General features: G+C 41.3%; 1 protein-coding gene across 1 annotated transcript in view; it reads left to right on the top strand.

Annotated features, from left to right (window-relative positions):
• The first annotated feature begins 19,248 nt into the window (after nucleotides 1–19,248).
• The window catches only part of AIG1 (androgen induced 1), a 123,499-nt gene continuing 116,797 nt past the window's right edge, over nucleotides 19,249–25,950 (top strand). Inside the window, exon 1 of the mRNA XM_013194190.3 lies at nucleotides 19,249–19,550. Within this exon, the coding sequence (XP_013049644.1) occupies nucleotides 19,410–19,550 (141 nt within the window). The 5' untranslated portion in view covers nucleotides 19,249–19,409. The remainder of the gene's footprint in view (nucleotides 19,551–25,950) is intronic.

Below are 25,950 nucleotides of genomic sequence, written 5' to 3'. Positions count from 1 at the left end.
AAGTATGCCATATGATTCATGGCATCTCTACTATCAGCGATCAAAAAAAAGGTCTAGAAGCCACTCTGTGCAGCTCTGCAAGGGCATCAGCATGGTGTTCAGCGGTGGCCAAGAAGACAGTTATTAGGAGTCAGAAAAGAGAGGGATAAAAAAGCTGCAGCTCTGTATAAATCCAGGATGGTGCATACCGAGTGCAGTTCTGGTCCTTTTCTACAAGAAAAGGCTGGGATGGAGTTAGAGCAGGTTGACAAGGACAACCTAGAGCAGCTTCCAAATGGGACTAAACAAACCAGACAAAATGTGTTCAGCCTGGAAAGGAGATGCTGGATGCGGTGCAGCAGGTATGTGGCACCTAAGCCCACCTCTAGCTCTCCAGCACTGTCATCAGCTCCCGAGGCGTGGCTCTCAGGCACAGGGAGGTTTTTGTGGATTACAGCGGGTGGACATCCTTTTACATTACATTACAATGACCTATTACATTAGTCACAAGGAGAGCGTGAGCTGGAACTGAATACTCACTGACACTCTCAAAACCTAAAAGATATCAGGATGTCCTGCTTCCCTCCAAGAGAAGTACCAGGTCGCAGATTTAGAACAAGTGAAAAGAGCCACTTCTTCGCACCACACACCATGAAAATGTGAACCTGGGGCAGAAGAAATCCCTGGGCTGCCCAAGTATGAACATCTTCACAAAGAGGTGAGCCCTGTTAGCCGTGAGGTAGCCTGTTATCAGTGGTTAGAACAACACCCGTGCACACATGGATGCTCAGGGGGTCCGTACCCAGTCCCCTCGCTGTCTGGCAGAAGAGGCTGTAACAAGGGAAAGATACAGGAGACAAAAAGTGGGAATTCCTTCCCTCAGCACTGTAACTGGCCACTCTTTGTGGACAATAAATTACACAGAGCTTCCATCTGGTTGCAATAGTGGCAGCCCTTTTCTTCCTACCGATTTCTGGATTATTTTTTTTTTCAGTCACCATTAGCATCTCTTTCTGTAAACATACTTTTCGGCTTTTTCATAATTTTCAGTTTCAAAGCTTATATGCAGAAGCATTCAAAAAAAATGTTGGTTCATCCTTGAACCATTTTTCTACATGGTGAAAGAGAAATTGCAAAGCACATTTTATATTTTCTGCTTTAAAAACACAAACGTATCAAAAGATCTCCAGCAAGACATTGATTTGTCATGATTTAACCAATCCTAGTACTGAAAAGATCAACATAAATTCTATTTCTAAACACCACAAGTATTCAATGTAAAGTACCAAAACAGGAAACTTTGTATTAAATTTGTATATTTTGAACTTCTAATATTTTCTCAGACAGTATCACTCCAATTAGATGGTCAGCATGTGTTTTGCATTTTAGAATCCATATAGAACTCATCATTAATAAAGAGATATGGAAGGGATATGAGTCATTAGTCATATTCAGGAAACATGTTTCTGAAAAAAATACACGACCAGTTGCCAGTAAGTAGCAATCTGCTACATATACGAATAAAGTATGTTATAAGGCTACATATTTTAATGATAGTCTTTAAATGTTAAAATTGTTGTAAACTGTAATGGAAACAACATTTCTGTAATAGAATATTTAATCTCACTTATGACCCCCTAAAGACTGCATAACGACTCTTACATCAATGGGAGCTGGGTAAAATTGCACAGTTGGTATAGTACAGTAAAGTCTGAAGTTAAGCCACTGAGTAAAGGTACTCTTATTGCTAAGTGCAGGAACAAACCCAGTGAGTTTGGTGATGCTCTCTTGGGCTTAAGTTTAAACAAATGCTTAAGTGTTCTAGACTTCACAGTCCTGTGCCCTCTATCCTTTCTCATAGATGGGAACATTTCTTACACACCTCTAGAAGTACAATTTAGCCTAAATCAGTACACTTAATGAAACAGTTTCGCTTCTTCAGAGACTGCTAGTGTGCATGTACACGGTCTTCCTACTATTTGAGAAACACCGACTTTTTCATGTGGGTTGGCACTGCTAAATTCAAAAAGGTTGCATTCGATGTTGATGAGTTACCATTATAATTGTGGTCTCAGTATAATTGCAAAGAATTGCTGGAGGTGGGAAAAGAAATAAAGGAGACACATTGTCTTTTGGGTCAATAAGGACAATGACAGAAAAAAAAAAAAAAAAATAAAAAAAAAAAAGATATTTTTACCCTAAAGCTAAAAATTGTCATTGCCCGTGTAATAACAATATTTTGTTATGGAACAGAGGGGGAAAGTCAGCTGGGGAAAGTCAGCTGGTGGATACCAACACATAGAAACAGAAATTTGCTCCTGGCCCAACAGCATCACCACAAATGTTCCTGTCTCAAGGTCCCTGGAATGTAGAGATTACTAAAAGAGCAAATTAAAAGTTCTGTGATGTCTTTGTTTGAACTGTAACTACACTTATTTTTCAACATTCCATAAATGTTTAATACTACAGAGAAATTAGCAGCAGCTATCCCTGTGTGCTGTGAGCAGTGGGCATAGAAGCCTCATTCACGCACATGTAATAACTTAAAGGCCACCTTTTTGTCTTATATTCTCTGCCCTAGGTAGGTATAAAGGTCTGTTAAACAGTTTAGGTGAAATGCTTTTCTTCCAAAATATCAAAATTTCATCTTTGGTCTGACAGAAAAATAAATAAATAAATAAATAGATGGCTAAAGAGTTTATGACTGTAGACAAAAGATGTTCCTGAAGTGTAAATTAACTTGGATTTTGGTTAAAAAGTATATATATATATTCCAGCAGACAGATAAAACAGATATAGCAAGAAGGTGAAGGCATTGTGGGGAGAAAAAAAAAATCACTGATTCCTTCAGGTCACATAAATATTCAGACTGATTAAAGGAAGTAAAAGTAGAATACTGTATCAGAGAAGATAACACAGAGATCAAAATAGGTGGCTATTTTAAAGGTAAACCAGGCTGCCAGATTTGTGAGTCCTCTTCAGTGCTAGTCCTCCAGTATCATCCCAACAAGGCCTCAGAAGCCCTATAGGCATTACCCATTTAGGTGAGTAGAGCAAGTTATTGCCTGCATACGCTGCATCGTTCAAGCTACCACAACTGAAGAAGAACTTCTGTGGACCAAATGTAACAAAGACCTAAGTCCTGAGAAAACAGGAGGTTTCAAGTCTGGCTTCAGTGAAGTGCTGTCAGTGCAATCAAGGACAAAACCTTCTGATACTGAAATAGTTCAGCCCACAAATCGGGTAGCTGTGACCTAAACCTGTCTACAGCTTGGGACCTCTAATTGCACTGTCTGGCACTGCCTAGCTCCCCTACAGTGCAGGACTTAAAAGCTTTTTATTTCCCCAATCTGCCTCCTCAAGGCCACAAGAGACAGAGCAGGAGCTGGAAGTGGTGCAGAAATAGGCCTTCCTTCAGTAACATAGGTCCTGATCCCAGAGCAGGCTGCTATGGAAGTCTGAATCCAAACTCACTTAAAGGCATTTGGACTTTCTTATTTGGTTATTATTTTTGAACTAGACTCATACAACAGAGAAGACAACAAAGCTGTAGCTGTACTACTCAGCGAAACAGGCGAGGGCCCATTCTTTGTCCCTGGGGGACGTACAACTTTAATCCCTTACATCTTGAATGCTTTCCCCAAACTAGAGCAGCACCACATACAGGGACAGCCCTGAGCCCATGCTCTTCCCCAGGCTGTGCCCAGGTGTGCCTGGTGGGTGGCTGCTTGCCACAAGCCCAAACCACGCCAGCAAACTTGGGAACTGCTGAACGCAGACGTGACTGCAAGCAGAGGGCTAGCACCGTGCCCTGGCCCTGCTCTGCATGGCCAGACAGAGCTTGTCTGAGAGAATGAAACGGTGGGCAGCCGGAAAGTAAAGGGATAGCTGCCAATATCCAAGGAGGGAAATGAAGCACATGTTGGCAGGGAGTGAAAAAATAAAATTATGCTGGATGGGAAGAGAAGTACTGAGAAGGAAGTCATCTCAATTCAGGAAGCTCTTAATAATGTATTTTAAGTTAAAGCATATGATTCATTGCTTTCATACCAATGTTATGTGCGACTCCAGCTAGGCATATATTTGAGCAACTTGCTGAGCTGGGGCTCTGCAGCAGTCTCACAAGCTGCTTGGGGTGGTGCAAGTCCATGGTGCCACTGAGAGGTGGTGTTCCTCATCCCGCTGCCCCTCGCCCTGTTGTTCCACCACCTCTCCTCTGCTGGCATTAGTGTTTGCGCAAGCTGCGCTCACTCATGCAGCTGGTGCCAGCAATGGCAATGGGGTCTGGAGAATGTAAGCAGGAGAAAAGAGGGCAAAACATTATTTTTTTCCAGTGCCATTAACATGCCAGCAACATATCCAGCAACATATCCAGCAACAGGGGCAGGACATGACCTTTAGGCACTTGTTAAACTGCGCTCTGTGTGTCCTCATCCACTCCTCTTTTCCTTTAGCAATGCTAAACAGAGATTTCAAGCTTATCTTGGATGGGGACTGCAAATTTCCAAGCCTTCACAATGTTTTTCTGAAGCAGTTAAATAAGCACCATATCTCCATGCAGACGTGGTGTAAGAAACAGACCCAGCTACGTGACTGGGAATAAATAAAAAACAATAATTTGCATTTTCAGAACAAACATTTCTGATTTTTTTTTCCTGAAGAAGTATGTGACAGATGGTTTGAGTGAGTAGTGGTGAGGCATTCAGACACTACCAATTTCCTAGTGTTCTGTCAGCTATTTACAGTTTCTGTTGCACGCATCAAACACTGAGAGCATTTTTCCCCCCATAAACTTCAACTTGTCCCTTTAACACATAAGAAAAAGACCTCTCAGCTGTCCCATACTGATACCACTGCAATGATACTATTTGAATTATTGGTCTCCATCTTTCAATATACAGTGCATATATAGACATAGTTCATTACTCAGGGAGAGACAATAAAATTGCACTAACCATTTAAAACCTATTAATCTGGATAGCACAGTTAGCATAAGCAATACTTTATTATTACTAAATTAAATCCATTATAAGTATGCTGAGTATCCAATCAGTTTAGTAATATACCGACTAAAGCTATCTACATGAATGGCTGTACTGCTTGATGGAATACATTTGGTATTGCTATACATTAATCTGACTTTTACTGTGCTGTTATTTATAACTCTGACAAATTGACTTTCATAACATGCAAAACAGATAAACAATTTATGAAAGAATATTTAGAGTATTTTTATAGGTTCTGTGATGGATATTTTTTTCTTTTCTCTTTAGGGGCTACAAGATGTTTTCTAACATATCAAAACTTTATCAGTCAGATAATCCTCGATCACCACAAAAAATATTTTTTCCCTTCAGATTTTACTGGGCTCAGGTTAAAGAAAACAGCGATGAAGGCCAAACATACATTATTTGAAAAAGTAGGAGTTGGGATGCTGAGTGGATGTTGCAGATGACAAGCCTACCAGGTTGTCCCTGCTGCCACTGAGTCAGAGCACTGCTAGAGCCAACTGAGCGTTCATGGGCTGCTCTGCTGGGACAGGCGGAGATCCAGGCTGCAACGCAGAGAGGCGACAGATATTTAGAAGGGACTAAAGTCCCTTCTAAAGGGACTAAAGGGAATAAAGTCGAAGACATACTGGGGAAGATTTTAAAAAGAAAGGTCGTTTTTATTAACTATGTAACCTAAACATCTATTTTTATCTTTTTAAGGACACAGATATGAGTATCATTCCAACTGACTTGAATATTTCAAAAGCCTGCTATTTCTCAGTAGTGCTACTTGTGCCAAGTGATACATATACGTATATACACATGCGTATACGTAATGCATGCTAAAGTGTAGGATTCAGCTGGAAGTCAGCTCCTGGCTCCCCTGAAGGTTTCACCAGTGGAGGCTGTCTCTTTATTGTGGCTACTGTTGCTGTAGTGTGTGGCTGTTTCTAAAAAGATTCATTTTTTATTCTCCCAGGCCTTCTGGAAGAGGAGGAATATAGTCCTTTTCTACAGATGGGAAGCTGCAGCTAAAAGATTATGACTTCACTGTGTGCTGGCAGGCAAGAAAACGAGGAGGAGCAGACCCCCCTGGTTCTTTCTGTGACTTTCATATAGAGTGGTTGCAATTTCTTTCCTTTTGGTGCATTTCCACCACACAAGCTTTGATGGGTTTTGTATATAGAATGGCAAGTGGAATCAAGGGCTCAATTCTATCTATCAGGAGTCAGACGTCAAAAGCAAGCAATCTGTCATTGTCAGCGTTCGCATCTCATAAAAGGGGAAGGCATGTATCTACAGATATGTATATAATCCCTTCTCAGTGCTCTTCCTAGGGCAGTACAGCTAGGCTGCTACAGGAGCAAAGATATGCTGCTGGGATATGCTGCTCAGTTCCCAGAGCGGGGAGATTTCTGTCACTGCCCTGGACTTTCCTCAAGGCGCTGGGGAAGAATGTGGCAGAATCAGCATCTGGTATAACTGGCCCCCGGTCTCAGTCTGATGTCTTGCTCCATGGATGGGGTCACAGGCAAGGAGCCAGAGCAAACACCCAAAGCCCCAGGAGATCAGGAACCCGCTCGGACACATTAAGTAGCAACACTCATGGGCTGGCACGGGAAAGAAGAGACAGACTGCGGTGCTTTCATTTTCCAATTGTCCTCATTTTTGTGGTACCAACCTTTTCTTGGTACTCAGCGCAAGTTTTTTAAGGCTGTTGTGATTTTCCTTTGAATTAAGAAGCCATGAATTAAATACACGAGTCAGATTAGTTACAGTAAATATACACGGGATGTGTTGTGTAAAGGACAGGAGTAGTTGTTGCTGTTGTTCATCCTGAAATAACTTTGCTTTCCTGAGTGCAATATGAAAACATACTGAGAAAAGTACACTATCACAGCTGAACATCGCTCAGTGATGCAAGACTGACATTAAGATGAGCCCAGTGCTTTATGCTGGCCTCTTACTGATTTTTCCAAGGTTCAGCCATAATAATCATTCTTTTGAAAGTCAGATTGCTTTGTGTAATTTTCCTACGTAGCATGACTCAGTTGCTTAAAAGTCTTTGAAATTCAAGAAAGAAAGGACCTAATGGAGCCAGAAGCAAAATATACTGAATTTTAAATCTCAGGGCATCACTCAGTCTCACTTTTCTTCCCTCACGCTTGGATAAATAAATTTAATTTGAGGATAAGAGAAGTAGCTTTCTCCCACAAAATGAGCAGATTGAATGAAAGCGAATCTTTTTTTTTTCCAACAGTCCTTTGAGGAAATAGTTGTTGTTGATTAAACTGAATACACTTGCATCTGACCTTTCCTGCTATTGTTTCACTACGGTCGAATCCGTTCGTGCCTCTGTAGAGCTAGCCCGTCGGTCACGCTCCGGCACACGCAGCTCCCAGGGCTGGAGCTGGTGCAGACCTCGCCAGGGCCAGTGAAAGAGGAAATCTCTTCTGCAGGAGGACTTCATGGTACCCAAGATGAAGTTCAGCCTCTCTAAGAAGCAACCATCAGGTGAGATAAAGATGGGGCAGGGACCTTCTGGCTTATCTAACAGGGAGAGATTTTGGGGCTGGTGCTGTGAAGAGCCCCACCGCGGTGTATTTTCCAGGCAGTCCAGCTGTTTTCATGAGGAGGGAAACTCTTTCTCTGGCAAGGAGGTTCTTGATACCAAGGGAAGAGACAGCATCAAGTATCAGTGCCACGGCCATATCTGGGGACTCATATCTCTCAACGAAAGCAGGACATTATTATTAATGGGAACCCAGATCCTTACTTACGTGGCTTTATGCTAGTGACTAACGTGAGCTATATCTTCAACCAAGGCAGTACGTGTTTTGCATTAGACAAACAACTACAACAAACATTAAATGTAGGTAGGAAAAGGCAGCTCTGTGGCATTACGATGTTTTTTCATTTCTTATTGAACTTTTTGTTTAAGCCCTGCCTATCAAGCTTTAGCCATAAACTTTGGGAATATTCTGGTACTGCTGGTGAATAATGTTCTCCTGGCAAGCAATAATTGTCTAATTTTCAATAACAATATTCATCCCAATATTTGGTTTGGTTCCAGTGATATCACTTTGAAATCTTCCTCATGAACTTCAGTTTTAATTTCTAATATTCTTATATTAGTAGTTCTGCAAGATGCAAGTGCTGGCGAAAAGAAGAAAGAATCAGCTCTCCGACTAAAAGCCTTTCAAAAAATTTAATTTTCCATTTTGACTATAGCAAAGACAAATGGACATGGGAAGATGTAATTCTTCTTCCTGAATAAATACCTTATAGTGGCAACTTTCCCTGTGAGGAATTGAATCTGGAAGAACTGTCTCAGAGTAAGTGGAACTCAAAAGATGGATCACATCAGATCCCTATATTTCTGTTATATATTTACACTAACCTGACTGGTTTACAGACTTAGCTCCTGTGAAAATTGGGCTACAGCTGTAAGTGCTGGAGACCTCCTGAAATCTCTGGCCATTCTGCACTACTCTTGGCTCTGATATACTAAGACACAAACGAGCTCTCTGTAGAGATATTTTTCAAAGGATGTTTTCTCTGATAACCATCTTTCACATGCTTAGGAAAGTCACACATGCCCATCCAAGGAGAAAATCAGATAGCTGTGTCTACGTAGAATTAAACAAGTAAGAAAGGAATAATGGATTCAGGGAAAATGCATTTTTAATAGTCTTGAAATTATTTGCAAATATCTGTTGAAATGCTTGGATCCCTTTGACTGAAGGGTGCTTTTGGGAGGTGGGGAGGATTCTATTCACAGAGATGCAAAAAGAATCCCCTGTTTTTCCCTGCATCTTTTCTCCCTCTTTTTTAGTTAATAACTTAGGGGTTAAAATTCTTACCCAAGATATGAGCAACACAAGTTCTGTACTTTGCTGGGAGAGTAATACAAATAACAAGGCTAAAAAGTCATGGGTATGCATGAATGAGGCAGAGACTAGATTCAGACTAGCTCTCCTATTATCTGCATGTGACAGCCTTAATGGCTCAGCTATGGGATAGAAGAATTTTCTATAGGTGACACTTTTTTCTTTGCGTAAAACAAAAGTCAGCAGCCACAGTCACAACAAGCCTTCAGTCCTGCTTCAGAGATGAAACCTGAATGTTAATGACCAAAATAAAGAGCATTTTATTTTTTAATAAAATACACGGTCACCAAAAATAATCAGAAGCATCCTTCCCCCACCCAAACATATCTTCTGTCATGTTGGAGAGAACAAGAAGTGGAACAACAAGAGCAACAGATTGTAATCTGTTCTGCTACTGGGAAGAAGTGAACCAAACTTTCTCATATACCAAGTGACTGCTTTAACCACTGAATTTTTCAGGAAAAAGAGTTCATCTTCCAGTTTCTTGTGTCCTTCCTTTCCTGTGCTTTCCTTCATCCATCTTTCCTACAGTATAGTGGACATTCTTGTCCTAATCTTTCACTGTGCCATATCTAACACATTGTCATGGGTCAAAGATGTCCAATTCACACAGAATAACAACAGTCACACCAGTCAACTGCTATCCCATTGGCAATGCTGAGGCACGTAGTGAGGCTGAAACTGTGTTCCCCATTTCCTGTGTACATCTTCTACTCTGAATCTCCTCCTTTTTAACTTGTGGGATGCACCATTGACTACTGCAGCACCTCTAGTTTGCTCATCAGTCTTTGTATTGCGTGTGTGAAGCACACTTTTTTCCTTATTTTCCTGGTTTTGACTGAAAACTGTGACAAAAGTTGTGCATATGAGGCACAACATGCACTAGACATTCTCTAGGTTAGCCTCAAATGCTGCACAAGAATATGAGAATAAAAACGGCCCCTTGTTTCAGGCCAATGGTCCACTTAGCCCAACATTCTCTCTCCAGCTGTATAAGGAGATGGAATTTTGGGTGAGACAACAGATTTCAGAAGTTTACTGTTTGCTTTGTGAAGTACTACTTTTAAAAGACGTTCTAAATTAACATTCTGCTAGTTTCATTGAGTATCTGTTTTAGTATTGTGCTGTCTTCATGATTTAGAACATACATCCCTCAATTCTTGTCTTTACTACGTGAAAATTCCCATTTTTTTCAGACTCTTATGAGTTAGCTGCTCGTTCTCCTCAACCCTTTTAGCTGCTTTTTCTACATTTTTTTTCTGATTTCACCATGTCTTCTTGAGTTGTAGCGACAGAAGCACATAGCACCTACAATGTGGGTGCACTGATGTTTTATAAAATAGCAATGTGTTTCCTGTCTTGATCACTATACCTTTCCTGATGATGTCCAATAGTTTACTGGCTTTTTTTGGCAGCCACCCCACACAGATGTTTTCAAGAAAATGTCAATGGTAACTCCAAGATCTCTTCCCAGAGTTATAACTTTTCACTTCACATTGTGCAGGCATGGAGTTTAGATTATTTTTCCATAGAGTCTGCACTGAAGATAGTTTGACACTTGTTTGCCTGCTCACCCAACTCTTTAAGTTGTTTCTGGTATTCCTTATTATTAACATTGCATTTCATTACTGAAAAGAAGTCTTGGATAATTCACTGCATACATCCTACTCCATATCACTCAGGAAGATGTTGAATAAAACTGGTTAAACCACTTAATACCAGTAACTGACCCCACCTTTAGTAGCGCTCATCAAACTCATTAAATTTCACAATCCTTTAACCAGGTCTGATTCTGTAAGAGAAGACCTCCTCCATCCCCATGGGAAATTAATTTTTTGTAGTAAACCTTGGTGTGGAATCGTGTCAAAGATCTTTTGAAAATGAAAGATCTCTCCTCAGTACCCTTTATCCTTGTGCTTATTGACTGCCCTCACAGAACTTGAGCAGGTTCTTCAAATGGCCTTTCCTACTAAAGTAGACATGCTGACTTCTTCACAACAGTCGATGTTTATCTGTGTGATCAGGTATCTAACTCTGTGAGATATATTCTACTGTCTCATCAGGAATAGAGTCATTCATTGGTCTGTAGTTCCCCAGATCTCTTTAAGAGCCCTTTCGGCAGAAGGAAGTTACGTTGGCGATCTGTTACAGTGACCATTTCTATAACTGGTGAAGCACCTTGGTCAGCAAATCTGCAATTTCACATTTGAGTTCCTTCAAAATCTTGGTTGAATGCCAATCTGTCCTGGTGTCTTTCTGATATTGAGTTTGTTTTAATTCACTTTGAATCCCCATTCCTGTATCTTAAGGAAATGGGAACAGAGCTTTTAAATAGCTAGTCCTTGTCCTAGCCATCAGACAAAGCAGTAGCAATATGTTAAAATGGAAATCTGTGAAAAGAAAAAAGGTCTGATTCTATCTGGTTATCCACAAGTAATCTGTATTGTACTAAAACCATTGGATAAAGCAGCAATAGCAATCATAAATGTAGTAGTGAGGCACCTTCTGATTTGCACATCTGTCATATCAGTGCCAATCTATTTATGAGGTAATAAAAATGAGCTAAATTAAGAATGATCAGGGAACCCCATTCGCATTATTGAAGCATCATGCAGTAAGTGCAAGAGACAGGTGGCATAAGTGCTAAAACAAGGACAGAGAGTATGTGCTGCAGGGAATCAATCTACTGCATTAACGGCTAATGGCACACTCAGTGTTTATCCATTATTTATCACATAAATGAGTATGTACCGTCTAGACTGCAGAGGTGCTTTCATAACAGAGTGACACTGATTACTGAAAATTAAAAAATGAGAGATGATCTTAATGAATTAATTGAAAATTAGCAAATAGTAACAAGGTCTACATGGTATATCTGTTCAGCCTAATAACAGTGGATTTTGTTTTGTTTTTATGAAAGTTATTTGATCCATTGCTATAATTTTAGAGTTTAGAGAATAACGCAAAACCTGTGAAAAAGGTAAAGGACTTAGGATGCAATCACTTCCTGCCACCATAGAATACTTTAATTTGCATGCACAGCTTTTTTTTTTTGAGCTGCTTTTTGTTTTACTTTAATATTCTGCTCATTTTTTTCCCCTTTTGGCTTACTGGCACATTAGTGAATACTAAGAATATCTGCTCATACTGAGAGAAAAATGATGTTACTCAAAGTGTACTGAGTACCAGTTGTGGCATAGAAACTACACTCTACACCTTGGTTTGAAACCTTCAATGATGCTGGAACACTGGCCTCGAATAAATAAATTACATGAGCACTGGTTTGATCATCTGTCTTTATCACTGGAAGCTATGTCATTAAATTCAGAAGAAGGGTCAAATTTTCTTCTCAGATCCACTGACAGTGTTTTGGAAAACTTATGCTAACTTATTCATAAAATACAGAACTATACTGGATAAGTGGAAAAGACACAGTAGTTAAGCATTCCCATTATATTAATTATCTTAAAAAGCTGACTTATGTAAAGATGATTCAGTTCATAGAGATTTAGGTAACCAATTGAAATTTACACTAATACCGAATGTTAGTTGTTTGCATTCCCCTGCAATACACCCTATCCTTGTTACAAGCAAGTAAGTCCCAAGAGAAGAAACATCATTGTATTACAGTTAATAAGGTTTTAACTAGCTGTGTTGGTCTTGGAAGAAGGAAAAGTGTGGATGTCTTCTGTCTGAATCCATCATACTCTATTCAGTTCTTTAATAGGCAGCATGCTGTTGTCCCATAATGAATCCTTTACTAGGATAATAGACACACTTGGGTAGGTTTTCAGTGACAAAATGAAAAATATGGAATTTCCCCAGCTTCCATCAGGAATCCTTGAAATTTTTAAAGATCCCTCTCTCTAATTGTTGCTCTAAATATTCATGATATCATTTACTTTGATAGAAAGAGCTCTCTTATATGACAAGGAATAAAAAAATCTACCCCAAATAAAAACACTCCCAAACTTTGGACTGTTTAGGTTCAGAAAACATGAAGAGAAAGGTCAGTTTTGTGATTAATCTAAACCAGTCAAAATTAAATGTAGTGTTCCAAAGATTGAGATCGGTTTCTGAATCCCAGTGTGCCACCTGGGCTGCTCATAAATGATAAAGCTGCTAGGTTAGTGGCTGAATAAGTACATGCAAGACTTGAAGATGCTTGAAAATAGGCTATGTTTTGTGCATAATGTCCAGAACCAGAACTTCTGGACATTCACATGGACATTCTGGCACCTACATTCACATAAACATTTTTTTAATAAATAAATAAATAAATTGAAATCTTGTGCGTTTTTAATTACCCCTAGCAATTGCCAATTACTATAGTAACTAGTCAGATTTACTAGATAATTTAGTCAAAAAAGGCACCTAAATGTTTTCAAAGGTATCCTATTTATCTCTGCGATTACTTGCACAAATGACATCCCAATTCATCCTCTTCTAGTTTATTCTATTGGACTCTATCCACATACTGTTAAACCTTGTAATAATACTCCTTTGCTTCTACTTAAACTGCTTTCTCTTCATGATGAATCTGTGAAGCATATACAAGTGTGTTCCTCCTGTAAACAGAAAATGATGGCAAAGTAACTTGTGGCTCAAGTTACATGAGCTAAGTGCCAGGTCCTGTGCTTTGGCCACAACAACCCCATGCAGCGCTACAGGCTTGGGGCAGAGTGGCTGGAAAGCTGTGCAGAGGAAAGGGATCTGGGGTTGTTGGTTGATGCTCGCCTGAACATGAGCCAGCAGTGTGCCCAGGTGGCCAAGAAGGCCAGCGGCATCCTGGCTTGTATCAGGAATAGTGCAGCCAGCAGGAGCAGGGAGGTGATCGTCCCCCTGTACTCAGCTCTGGTGAGGCTGCAGCTCGAGTACTGTGTTCAGCTTTGGGCCCCTCACTACAAGAAGGACATCGAGGCCCTGGAGAGTGTCCAGAGCAGGGCTACGAAGCTGGTGAAGGGCCTGGAGCACAAGTCCTGTGAGGAGCGGCTAAGGGAGCTGCTCTCTCTACAACTACCTGAAAGGAAGGTGTGGGGAGCTGGGGGTCTTCTCGCAGGTACCTAGTGACAGGACTAGAGGGAATGGCCTCAAGTTGTGCCAGGGGAGGTTCAGGTTGGAAATTAGGAGACATTTCTTCTCAGAAAGAGTGGTCAGGCGTTGGGACGGGTTGCCCAGGGAGGTGGTGGAGTCACCGTCCCTGGGGGTGTTTAAGGAAAGGCTGGACGTGGTGCTTAGGGACATGGTTTAGTGGGTGGCATTGGTGGTAGGGGGATGGTTGGACCACATGATCTTGGCGGTCTCTTCCAACCTTAATGATTCTATGATTTGTCCATTCAATTAGTGAATTTGAGATTTGGGGTCAGGACCTGTGGCAGCCAAAACATTCTCACAAATATTAAGTACTAGTTTTTCTTTGTACACACCCGTTATGTATCTCTTATTCCATTGTGTCCTCCGCAGCGGTTTATGTGTATTGTAGAACTGTACTGTCATTCAGGAAAGCAAGAATTATGGTTATTTCATGCACTTGTAGAGAAATTCCCATGACGCAGCTGTCTCAAAAAAATTTAATTTTGTTCCGGCAGGTGGGTAGCAAGCATCATAATGCAGAAAGAGGTGGTTGTGAGAGAATTCAAAATCATTTCAATGAGTTCATTTATTCACATTCGTGCTGATTTATCTAAGAGCTCAAATGTGCAATACTCTACAGCTGGTTTCTTTCTGAAGGTTGGTCTAGACCTCTTGCTTCTCCCTTACTTTTCTCCTTTAAGGCATATTATCTTTCTGTCCTCTTCAATTAATCCCAATGAAATGATCATAAGACTACAAAAATATAGAAAGCTGAACAGTGGAGAAAGTTATTCATGGTTTTTTCCTAAACCCAATTTGCAGTTCAGTTTTTGTATCACATCAGTGTGTGTGTTTGCCTCCCTTTTCACTTACATTTTCAGAGCTTTTTTGTGGTGGGGTTTTTACTTGTTTGCTTGTTTTTGCAGTATGATAGGGTCCTACTGACAAAAGTTAATCAACTTACACAGCAATGTACACATTCACATACACATACACAACTCCTGATTTGTATAATAAGGCTTTTTCGTTCTAAAAATCACCACTTCAGGAAATTCTAATTTAACAGAGAGGCTGAATGCAGCAAATTTTATCTGCTTGTCTCTCATTTATAGCAAGAAAGTTCATGGTCTTACAGGATAAAACAAAGTTTAACTTGCAGAGGGGATGAATGAATTTCCAGCTCCCCCAGACTCTGTTCCACTTATCTCCTGGTTGTCTCTGCTCCAGCTCTATTTCCCACTATAAGGTATAGATAGATATATACTGTAGACTAGCCAGAACAAAATGTTCAATTAGTAACTTCACTGCCATTCTTAAACCTAAACTTAAAACAAAATTAGCAACAATATTTTCAGTCATCAAGTAGCTCCAGAAGTGTTATTAAACACATTGCTCTTTAGACCTCACACAAATGTGTTCTTTTGATTTTATTCTCTTTTTAATTTATCCCTCAATTTTTTCATTTATATCTGTACGAAGTAAATTTCCCTAATTTAAGAAAGTAAAAATAGGGAATGAAGGAATAAAACTTGACTGAATTTTATTAGTGCTATTAACAGTGGGCTCAGTTATAGCAGTGTTTACCAAGGATTTTGAGCTGCATACTCGTTTGATACATGGGGTCATTTACTACCTTAGTGATAGCTGTCCTGACTGATGAGCCATATATTAAATACATACATACAATCTTAGAACATTTCTAAAGACTCCTCTGTCTTAGACAAAGGCAAGATATTTTATTTTCAAAAATTGCCTGTTGATCTTTAACTTGCAGTGTTGCCAGTAATTTCACTTATATCCATTGCAAGAAAGCTTAATTTTTGCATCTCTGCTTCTGTGGGACTCACACTCCCACACATCCAAGTACACTTACCTTGGCACAGTTTGTACACTCTGCCTCAAATATTAGAATTGCAGTATCAAGTGCATTGCCAAGAACACACTGTGATGAGGCAGCACTTACCAATTTCCTATGAGTTCAAGCATGCATTACTGTGTATTATTCTTTGGAGGCAACTGCTTGTGGCATAATTCCTTGTGAACAGCACACTTCCATCTAAAGCAATTGCATAAGAGAAGGCAAAGGAGACCCAAAAGTTTCAAAATATCTCTAAAAGATCATTCACCAATGTTTTCCTTAATACAAAATACAATGCTGTTCAGAAATTCAAATGCTGTTCATTTAAAAAAGAAAAAAATAGAAAAAAAAAGAGAGAAAAAAATATCCACACAAGCATTCTCACCTGCTAAATGTTACGTGCTATTCTCCCAAAGTGCCAAACAGCAAAAAATGCATTTCCTATTAACAAGTGGATGGGAAACCCACTTCTTCAGATGTTTTTTCCACTCAGTTCTGTGACATATTTGCAGGCATCTTGCTTCTTATTCCCCGTAGTACCTAGTGTTTCTTAACATCCCCCATCCCAGATATACCAGTGCTTCTGACTCTCTCTCCTTTCTAAACCCATATTCCATCTCTTCTGAATGACAAGCACGATCCAAGTCAAACTCTCACTTTCAAACAAACTTATAGTATGTGACTTTGGAAAATTCAGTTGAGGCTTTTCACAATTTACAATTGGAAAAATGTACAATTTACCTGAAAAAATCACAGCTTGGTACTGAATATCATATTTTACGCGTTTATAGTCCACCTTACTACTACTTATGTACATGATCAAAAAACTGAGATCTAAAGATATCACAAAATATGGAAAAGTTGCATTCATGTAGCAACAGAAAGGGCAAATTAGTAAATTACTCATTTTTACTTTGCTGAAAAACAGTAAGACCAAATCTCACAGGAGAAAAAAATCCACTGCAAACCCATTTCAACCACAGCCAAAAAAGACCTTGCCGCTTTGTTTTCAACAGACGGCGAGTATAAACTCTGGAGTAGCACATAAAGGCTAATGGCAGCCTACAATCTAATTAGTCCTTATTATAATACTGTCCAGAGATTCAACAGATATTTCTTCAAAAAGGACACAGGCACAAACAGCCCACCCACAAAGGAATTCAGTTTCCTTTCAGAGGTCTAGAAATGATTAATAAAGAAGAGTCTTTGACCAGGAAGAAGCTTGGCTGGGCCCGGCATGTTAGTTAGCCTGCCTTGAGATTTTCATGACTGAAGAAAAAAAAACGGGGAACAAAAGTGTTTATACATTCTGCTTCGTTTAGACTTTCACCTTGGATTACAAGGCCGAGTGAAGTTTTTCTTCGTGTGAGGTTAGGATTTTCTGCAAGTTTTGCTGAGATTTCTAAGGAAGATTGGAGAGCAGAATTGAAGAGCATTGAAATGGGGCTCCAAAAAGCCTGAGTAGTTTTTTTCTTTTTAAAAAAGTTTTAAGGATGCACAAACCCTGGAGGATGTTTAAAAGCGTGTGACTAAAAGGCAAAACAGGAATGGTGGTTTTCAAGACGTGTTCAGCGAGGACTCATGTCTGTGGTACTGTATTAGTGACACAGAGGTGCACTTAGAGAAGTAGAGGACAGACCCCCTAAGGCTTAAGACAGCCCCAAATTCTTCATGTCAGAGGCAGATCTCAAGACACAAGTGTGTGCATGTGTACGTCCGTGATCAGTCATGCTGTAGAGCTCTGCACAGTTACTTGCCTCTAAGAGCTTACAGAACTGCAGTGCAGCAAGACTCGCAGACTGAGGGTGCCTCTGCAGCAGCACTACAGATCAAGAGTGTATTTTAGCAGTAAATCTCTTGATCATCCAGACTTACACCGCGCTTTGGTTTGTAACTTGACATCCATCACAAAGCAAGCTGGATTCCTTTTGAATAGAACCAGAACAGAAGATGCGTTTCAGGGGTTCACTTAATGCTCTCTGGCCTCCAATGAACACTCAGTCCACAGGTCCAAGTAAGAGCTAGCCTGAAGTGAAACCGCCTTCAACACATGCAGTTCAGGCATCGGGTTCTCAGCAACGGTGCTGTTCCACTTGCACTGGGGCACACTACTGATGCTATTAGCACGGAAGCTATTAGCACGGTCTCCTATTGTATTGCAGACCATTACGTTTCATCGCTACCTCTTACACTGGACCTTAAGATTTCAGTGAAACCAAACCCTTTTAGCCTGTTAGACTGTAAAATGTATTTTAATACATACCACAGAGGGTCTGATTGCCTAATGTGCTTGCTTGTGGCTCAGAACTGATTGGTAAGATAGCCTGAATGATCTGGTGGGAAATTTGTGCTCCATGCTCCCAGTGGATTCTTTGACCAAGCCTGAATTACAGTTCCTCTACAGAAGCAGGGGTCTTAAACTGTCCTAATTTCATCTACGATAGCTGCTAGCACGTGTTCTCCCAAATGGTCCTTTGTTTTAGCAGAACTTGAACACAGCAGATACCAGATTAAGAGGCATGCAAGATTAAGATTTTACTCATTATGTAATGAATAAAAGTAGGGAACACATTGCACAGTCATTGATTCAAATTTTTATTGTTCAAATATTTATTTCAGAAGACAGATGTATGGAGATGATATTTGTATGAAGATTGTATTTATAGAAGACATTTGTCTATCCAAGCTCAGGCATCACTGTGTGTGTTTATAACAACTTTTCCATATGGTGGAACAATTTAATGTGTAGCCCGCGACCAAGCACGTTAAGACCCTTTCCTTTTCAGGGTGCAGAAGCCCAAGCACAGGACCCCCTCAGTTGCTCCTGCCATCAAAGCTGCCTTCCAGATCAAACCTCAGCTGACAGAAACTGACCTTGCCCTTGAGCACAGCCTGGCATGGTGATCCCTCACACCACATGGGTGCTCACCTCCACAGGTGCCATCTTGCACTTGATTTTGCGCCTGTGAGGTACTTTTTTAGTGCCATGTCGTTTTTTCTGTTTTCTCCTGGACTAAAGGAAGAGGACCAGGTCTGAGGGCCTGCGCAGATGCCACAAGACCAATACGGAGATCCAAGAGAGCCATGGGCAAGGCCGAGGGCCCAAACCTAACACGGCGCCAGCCGCTCTGCAGGTTACAACCAGCGGCCCCGCGCTTCGCTCTACATAAAGTGTCAGTGTAGGGCCGACGGCCCCAGCTCCCCCGGCCCCTGTATTGATTAAAAACCGCAATTACGGCCGGATTTAATTTTTCACTCAGCAGTGGGGCACCCAAAACAGCTTTCCCCCACACACCCCTTCCTTCCCAGGGCCGCTCCCCTCCGTCCCCTCACCTGCCCGCCGGGCCCGGAGCCCGGCACCGCGCCCCCCCCCCTCCCTCCACCGCCTCCCCGGGGCCGCTGCCGCCCTCCCCGGCCCCAGCGGGCACCGGCGCGGCCGCTCCGCTCCGCTCCGCCCCGGCCGGGGGCGCCGGGAGGCCGGGCGGCAGCGGCGCGCAGGGCCGGGCACGGGCGGAAGCGCAGCCCGGGCTGGGCCGGCACCGCCACACGCCGCCCGCCGCCGCCACCGGGGCCGCCGCCGCCGCCGCCGGGGCCGCCTCCCCGTGAGCCGCTCGCAACATGGCGCTGGTGCCGTGCCAGGTGCTGCGCGCCGCCATCCTGCTGTCCTACTGCTCCATCCTCTGCAACTACAAGGCCATCGACATGCCCGCGCACCAGACCTACGGGGGCAGCTGGAAATTCCTGACCTTCATAGACCTGGTAAGTGTGCGTGTGCTGTGTGTGTGCGTGTCCCTGCCCGTTTAACGGCGGCGACCTCAAGGCGGGGACGGCGCAGGGGGACCCGCACCGCGCCCCGGGGCGCTCGGCCCCCGGCAGGTGCAGGCAGAGGCGCCGGGCGGCTCGGCTCCCCGGCTCCCCGCCGGAGCCCGTGGCACGAAGGACGCCTCGCTGCGCTTCTCTCCGCCCCGGATCCGGGCCGGGGACGGCCGCCGGAGCGCCACCAGCCCGGTGCGGCAGCGGGGCCGCGTTTGGCCCCGGCTCCGCCGGCGGCGCGGCCTCGCTCCGAGCCTTGCGGTGGGAGGGGAGGGGCGGGAGCAGGGCCGGGAGGGGAGGGGAAAGCGCTCTGCCTTCGGAAATGAGGGAGCTGCTTCCCCTCAGCGCCTACAACAGCCCCCTTCGGTTCCTTTTCTTTGAGTCTACGGGCATTTTACGGTTCCTGCAGCTACGGGAATGTCTCAAAATGCCAGTATCTCAGTGCTTCCCCGTGCTTCCAGTGCTTCTTACAGCTTCCTTTAGGTTCACAAGTACTGCTGCTGCTGTGTGAGCAGCCTCAGCACCCCACATCCAGCCCGTAGGTTGGGTTTGTGGAGACCAAAGTTATACACTGCTAACCTCGTAGGTGGAGCGTGGAAGTTTCCTTATCAGGGTTAAGCAAAGGTTCATCGCGGTCCATTTTTATTTAGAGAGAAGAAGCAGCTCACATATTTTTCATGTAGCCAGCACAATTTTTGTGTTGGGTGTGAAAAATTGGCCGGATCTTTGGGGATCCACAACCCCAACTAGTGCTTTACTGCTACTTTGAAGCGGTGTCTTAAGGCCTGATTTTCTCCTGGGAGACAAACTAATGTTTAAATTCGCCTTTTTTATTCTCTCAGGCTACTGAACAGTACAGGCAATGATAGTAATTGATAGAAGTTAGCACCGAATCCCAGTAAATTAGGGATCGACTTCAGTGGGGATTGAATTGAATGTAAACCAACTAAAGCTAAAAGCCAGTGATGTGGTTTCGAGTCTCCTCCTTTTTCTTCCCTCTTCTAGCCCTGACAGTTGCTTGAGGATTAAGTGAACTGAGGCTGTCATACACTGAAAATAACATTTGACAGTACATTATATTCATTACTTCTGCAAAATTACAGTCTGCTGTCCATGGCAAGTTCATGTGGACTTTCCTGTCAAAACACACACGTGGTTCAGGCTACTTCTGACGTGGCCCTAAAGGTCAAGGTAAATATAGAGTGCATTTTGAAGTGTTTAGAACAGTGATCAGCTGTAACTAGTCATTTCTGTCATTTAGCTGATGCTTGTCATGTGTTTCTCATAGTTACCAAGTTGTATAGGTGAGAAAAGGTTAATAGCTCCTTACAGTCTTCACTCCTCCAAATAACAGACACAACTGCTTGCATGCCTTTCTCAGTGACTTGCCAGCAGATAGACCTCCCCGCTTGTTGACAATGTTTACTTATGACCAAAAGGCCCTGGTCGCGTGTTATCTAAGCAAATATACCTTCGCTTCTCCCGGGACAACTGGGAGACTTGAAGAAACAAAATACTGTTAGATTCGTGAGGAGGATACCAGGAGGAGAGGTTGAAAGATGTTAGGCACACTTCCAAAATCCTGTGTGTTGGCTTAGTCTCGAAAAACTCTTCCATAAGTTTCAGCTTCCTCAGCCATGTGCAGTGTTCCTCTGTCAGTCATTTTCAGAGTCTGTCTAGACAAAATAGCAGCCATGCCAGAGTCTTGGCAGACATGTTCCTGCTACAGATTGTACCTCCACAAGCAGAGATTTCATCTTTGACATCATAGAAGCACGTAGAAAATCTGTTTCCAAAAACAGCTACCACTTTTGGAGAAAAGTGAGTTTATGAACTGAATCTGAAAAATCATTTGGATTTTTTTCACCTGCCCATTTATAATGGAGCATTCCTCTCAGTCTCAGCGTCAGTAAACGTCTCAGAGATTCAGGTAGCTGGCTTTGCAGAGGTACTATGTGAAATGACTTAAAATTATCCTGCATGTAATAGAATTTTGAATCAGATTATGAAAATCTAGTAGTTTGGACACTGAAACACTAGACAGAGTAAAATATTCTAAATGTATTTATTGATCCGAACAGCACTTACGCTATTTGTAGAAGTCAAGCATTAAGAGGAAACTGTTTCATACAAAGCTAAAGCTGTATGGTACCTGTCCATCCATAATATTTTGGATGTTTACAGCTAAGTAATATTGTCTTGGGTGCCAGTATTCCTGCTTAATCTCACCTGTCCTTGGATTATGAAGGAAAATAAGCACTATTGGTGACTTCTAACTGCTGTCATTCCAATAACTGACTCTGTTTCTTTGCAGTTGCTAATATGGTGGCAACATTCCCGAAACATCCCTGTCTATTACCATAGACATGTTTCTATTTCCATATTTTCCTGGTTTATGAGGCAATGTACTGGAATGGAGAATGTACTGAAAGTATGCTTTGTCAGTACACTGGTGATGCTCCTCACTGTTACTAACGATCATTTCTCCACTTGGGGCTTTCTCCTGAGTATGTGAAGGTGATAGGTGCTTGCCTCACTTATTCCAAAAGTGGAACAGACTTCTGCTTAGTACCAGTGTCATTACAGAGGAAGAAAGGGAGATGCAGAGAGGTAAAGAATTGCTGCCAAGACCAGTTAGTGGGCCCAGCAGATCAAATTATTGAATTTAACATTCAGGCTATTTCAAAACTAGAACATGTTGCTTCAATTTAGCCTCACAATACAAACCAAGCTCCGAAGTTAGTTCCTGTGGGAATGGCAAGGAACTGGATTTAGGTGGGATACCCCAAGAGATCTGCCTAAAATCTCCTGTATAGCTGCCTTTGTTAGATTCACCACTTGGTGCTTCAGTAGTGGATTGCTCCACCGTTCCCTGCACCGTTATCCGTAAGTTCATTGCTGAGCCTCATAGTGAAAGTTATCGTAGGGTGAAAATGATGCCAGTACAAAAGGATTCTTTGCAACAAGTTTGTCGGCTGCATAAATCTTCCAGAAATCTTCCCTTCTTGTACCTCTGTTTGTTCGGCTCTCTAAGTGCTGGAAGTAGCCAAATTAAAGATAACTGAGTCGTTCTGCAGACACTGTAATCATGCACCTGCCCTTTCTGACAACTTTTCTAAAATGGCAGGATCCTTACTGCTGCAGGGATTAAGTTTTATTTCTCTTGGTTCTTTTATTATTGTCACGAGAGGAGACAAAAAATAAACGCAATTTGTATTCTGGAATGAAGTGGAGCCTGTGGGTGCCAAAGGACGACCACCTCTACTTTTTGTGTTTAGATTTGTGTGTTAATTAGCAGAAAAGTATCTTATCCTAAGTATGTATCTCTTTAATAAGGGGTGCCTCATCTAAATAGCTTGTAACTTTTATTGTGCAGTTTCTGTGGAAATTTTATTCTTCAAACAGGCATGAATAAACCAAGATACGCTGTTGCACGCACATATGCTTGCAATAACAAAATCCTGTTTGGATTTTTTAATCATAGGGGCTCTCTGACAGGCTGATCAGGGTAGTTACAGAGACAAAAAACAAGACTGGCTTTTTGGAAGCAGTCTCAAGTGTTATGTTTTATGATTATGATTAACGTCCCTGTTTTGAATAACAGAATGTTAACACGAGTATTCATACCTCGATTCAGGGCAGCCAAGGCTAGGGAGAAATTCATTTTGCTTATATATAAATCTGTCTGGCCATATATTTTTATTACTCCCATAAAAGAAATAGCAAGATGTCTGTGTATCTACTTTTATACGTTGCTGGCAGATTGAGTTCCACAGAAAAACAATTACAAGTTTTGCTTGCAGTTTATTTTTTGCTAATACATGCTGTATTTGTTGTGTAGAAAATATCCTTAGATTTAGTTTCATTAAGTTTAAATAAGTCATCAAAACTTAGTTCATTTCTTGCCTTCGGAAAAATGCAGAGGGGCAAGTTACCAACTAGGAACTAGAATTTGTAGATCTGTCATTTATCCTTTACGTTTTTTGTTTATTAGTTATTAAGTCGTGTGAGGTACAGTTATTAGAAAAAAAGATATCTGCTTAACAAAGCAAGGCTAAAATTATAGATTATTTGTGCCCATTCTGAATTTAGCCATATGGATAGGAAAGAGCATGACCAATAAATGCCAGTGGCCAGAAGAAGTCAGAAGTGAGGAATAAATTGAGGCTTTTCCTTAAGTAAAAGTCAAAAAGTCAGCTTGATTGCAAACAGGCTATGTAGTCATCGCCTGCTGTAAAATTAGATCATTTTATATTAGAAGAAGATGTATTGTTTACCTTATGAAATCACAATGCCTCAGTGTTAGTAGTACTCTATTACAGTACATAGACTCTTACCGCTAATATTAATTCAGTATTTACAAAATACAGATTTTGCTCTGGGCTTGTGCTTCTCTGGCACTGCACTTGAAAGTCCTCACTGTAGATGCTCTGAAATCATTTGTGAAATGGAATCTATAAATTCAGGGAAGTTAAGGTTGATTAGCTGGCCACCAGGTAGTGGTATTTGAGGTAAAGCAGAGTTTAGAAAGTTACGTTGGTTTTCTTTGTCATTCATTATCCATATAATCAAATATTTCACAAATTTCATACTGTGTTCATAAATATAGGTGTAAATTCTTGACTTCTCCTCTATGTGGTATTATCCTGCATGTATTCACCGCATCTGTTACAGATTATAAGCGAGATCCTCTTGCTTTACTGCTGTAAACTCTTAGTTTCTTTCGTGCCCTTTCTGAGCTGCTGCAGTTTCTCGCTGAGGTCTGGAGATCAAAAGGCAGTTTGCGTTCCAGACTGCGCGGTTGGCTCGCTACCTGAAGTTGAGCGAGTTTCATTGCTAACTGTATGGGTTGAACTTGCTGCAATGCAGAGGGCACGAGTGAAAACGTATTCCACACTCTATGGAATATAATTGCATGACTCTTTTCCAGGATTTCCTTTACTGAAACGAATTTCACCTTCTGCTCCTCTCTTTCGTCATCTGTGAAGTTACCCTGATATTCACCCATCTTTGTCAAGTGCTTTATGGCTTCTGTGTGAAGAGACTACAGAAGTGTAAGATATTATCTTGTATGACTCCCAGAGGTAGTTCATCAGCATGTCTAGGTATCTGTGTGCTTACTATAGCACAGAATGCAGGCACCAGTGTTTATCAATTTATGGAGAAAGAAACTAAGGGCTTGCTTCTTTAGGAATAACAAGGTGAGGTTTCTTAATGGTGCTTAATGTGTTTGAGAGAATAGGCAACAATATAGGTAAAGGAGCCTTTTAATAAGTACGTCTTTTAGAGCTTTCTTGTTCCCTCTCTGGCTATAAACATGTCAGAGAAACAGTTGTGTGTAGTGCTGTCAGTGCAGTAATAAAAACATAATGGTATCACCGTTTGTTATCGAGAGACCGTGTTTTCCATTTGCTTTTGGTAGCACAAGTTCAGTGAAATTCGAGCGCCGTATGAAGCATTCTGTTTTCACATTACATTAGCATGTCTTTATTTTACAATTGGACTTAAGTATGTTCAACATTTAATTTGGGAATTCTTAGGAAAGTTATGGCTGTCATGAAATATTAGTGTTGGCAGAAGGGTTGGCAGTGGAAGGGAGGCCAGTAGAAGAGAGGACAAATTGGGATCACTTACTATGGTGATAGATTTAACTAACGACAGTAATATTATTTTATAACTTGGAGTATGTAAGTGATAGATAACAGTGCTATGTTATAAAACAGTGAAAAGTCCAAACAAGTTTGCCAAAGCAGTTCCAGAAGATGACAACTTCAAGCAGTTGGTTTAGTAGATTTTCTGTTCCCTTTGAAAAAAATCCTATTTACATTGCATTGCAGTTGAAGGATTTTCTTCATAATTTTATTTTAATGGTAAGAATAACTCAGTTTTTCTTATATGTATCCATATGACAAAGTTATTAAGTATTTTAAACAATAAATTTACACAATGACAACACATCCAGTGTATCTCAAAGAATTTCTATGAAGTTAAAGCTGGGGTTCTGGGCTGTACTAATTCTTTGTGAATATAAATCAATAATAAAATATTTAATTGCTGTATGTGTTTTTGATATTATATTTCTGTTATACTAATGAGGCCATATAAGCTTATATAAGAAAAAAAATCGAGAGATTGACCTTCTTAAGTTGTACTGGAGATCAATATAGCCTATTAAGTAATATTTCAAATAACATAGTAAATTGCAGACTTAGTCTTTTAAATTAGAAATATTTTAAATAAAATCAAATTCCATTTGACTATTTGCAGTTAGATCTACCTGAGGCTGTACTTAAAATTGCATGGTAGAAGTCCATGCAGGTTGTTGCTTGCTTCGTTCTTCGGGTGG

The sequence above is a fragment of the Anser cygnoides genome, chromosome 3 (assembly GCF_040182565.1).
Source record: "Anser cygnoides isolate HZ-2024a breed goose chromosome 3, Taihu_goose_T2T_genome, whole genome shotgun sequence".
Classification (NCBI taxonomy): domain Eukaryota; kingdom Metazoa; phylum Chordata; class Aves; order Anseriformes; family Anatidae; genus Anser; species Anser cygnoides.
The sequence above is the reverse complement of the archived record's forward strand: the minus strand, read 5'-3'. Positions and strand labels throughout refer to the sequence as shown.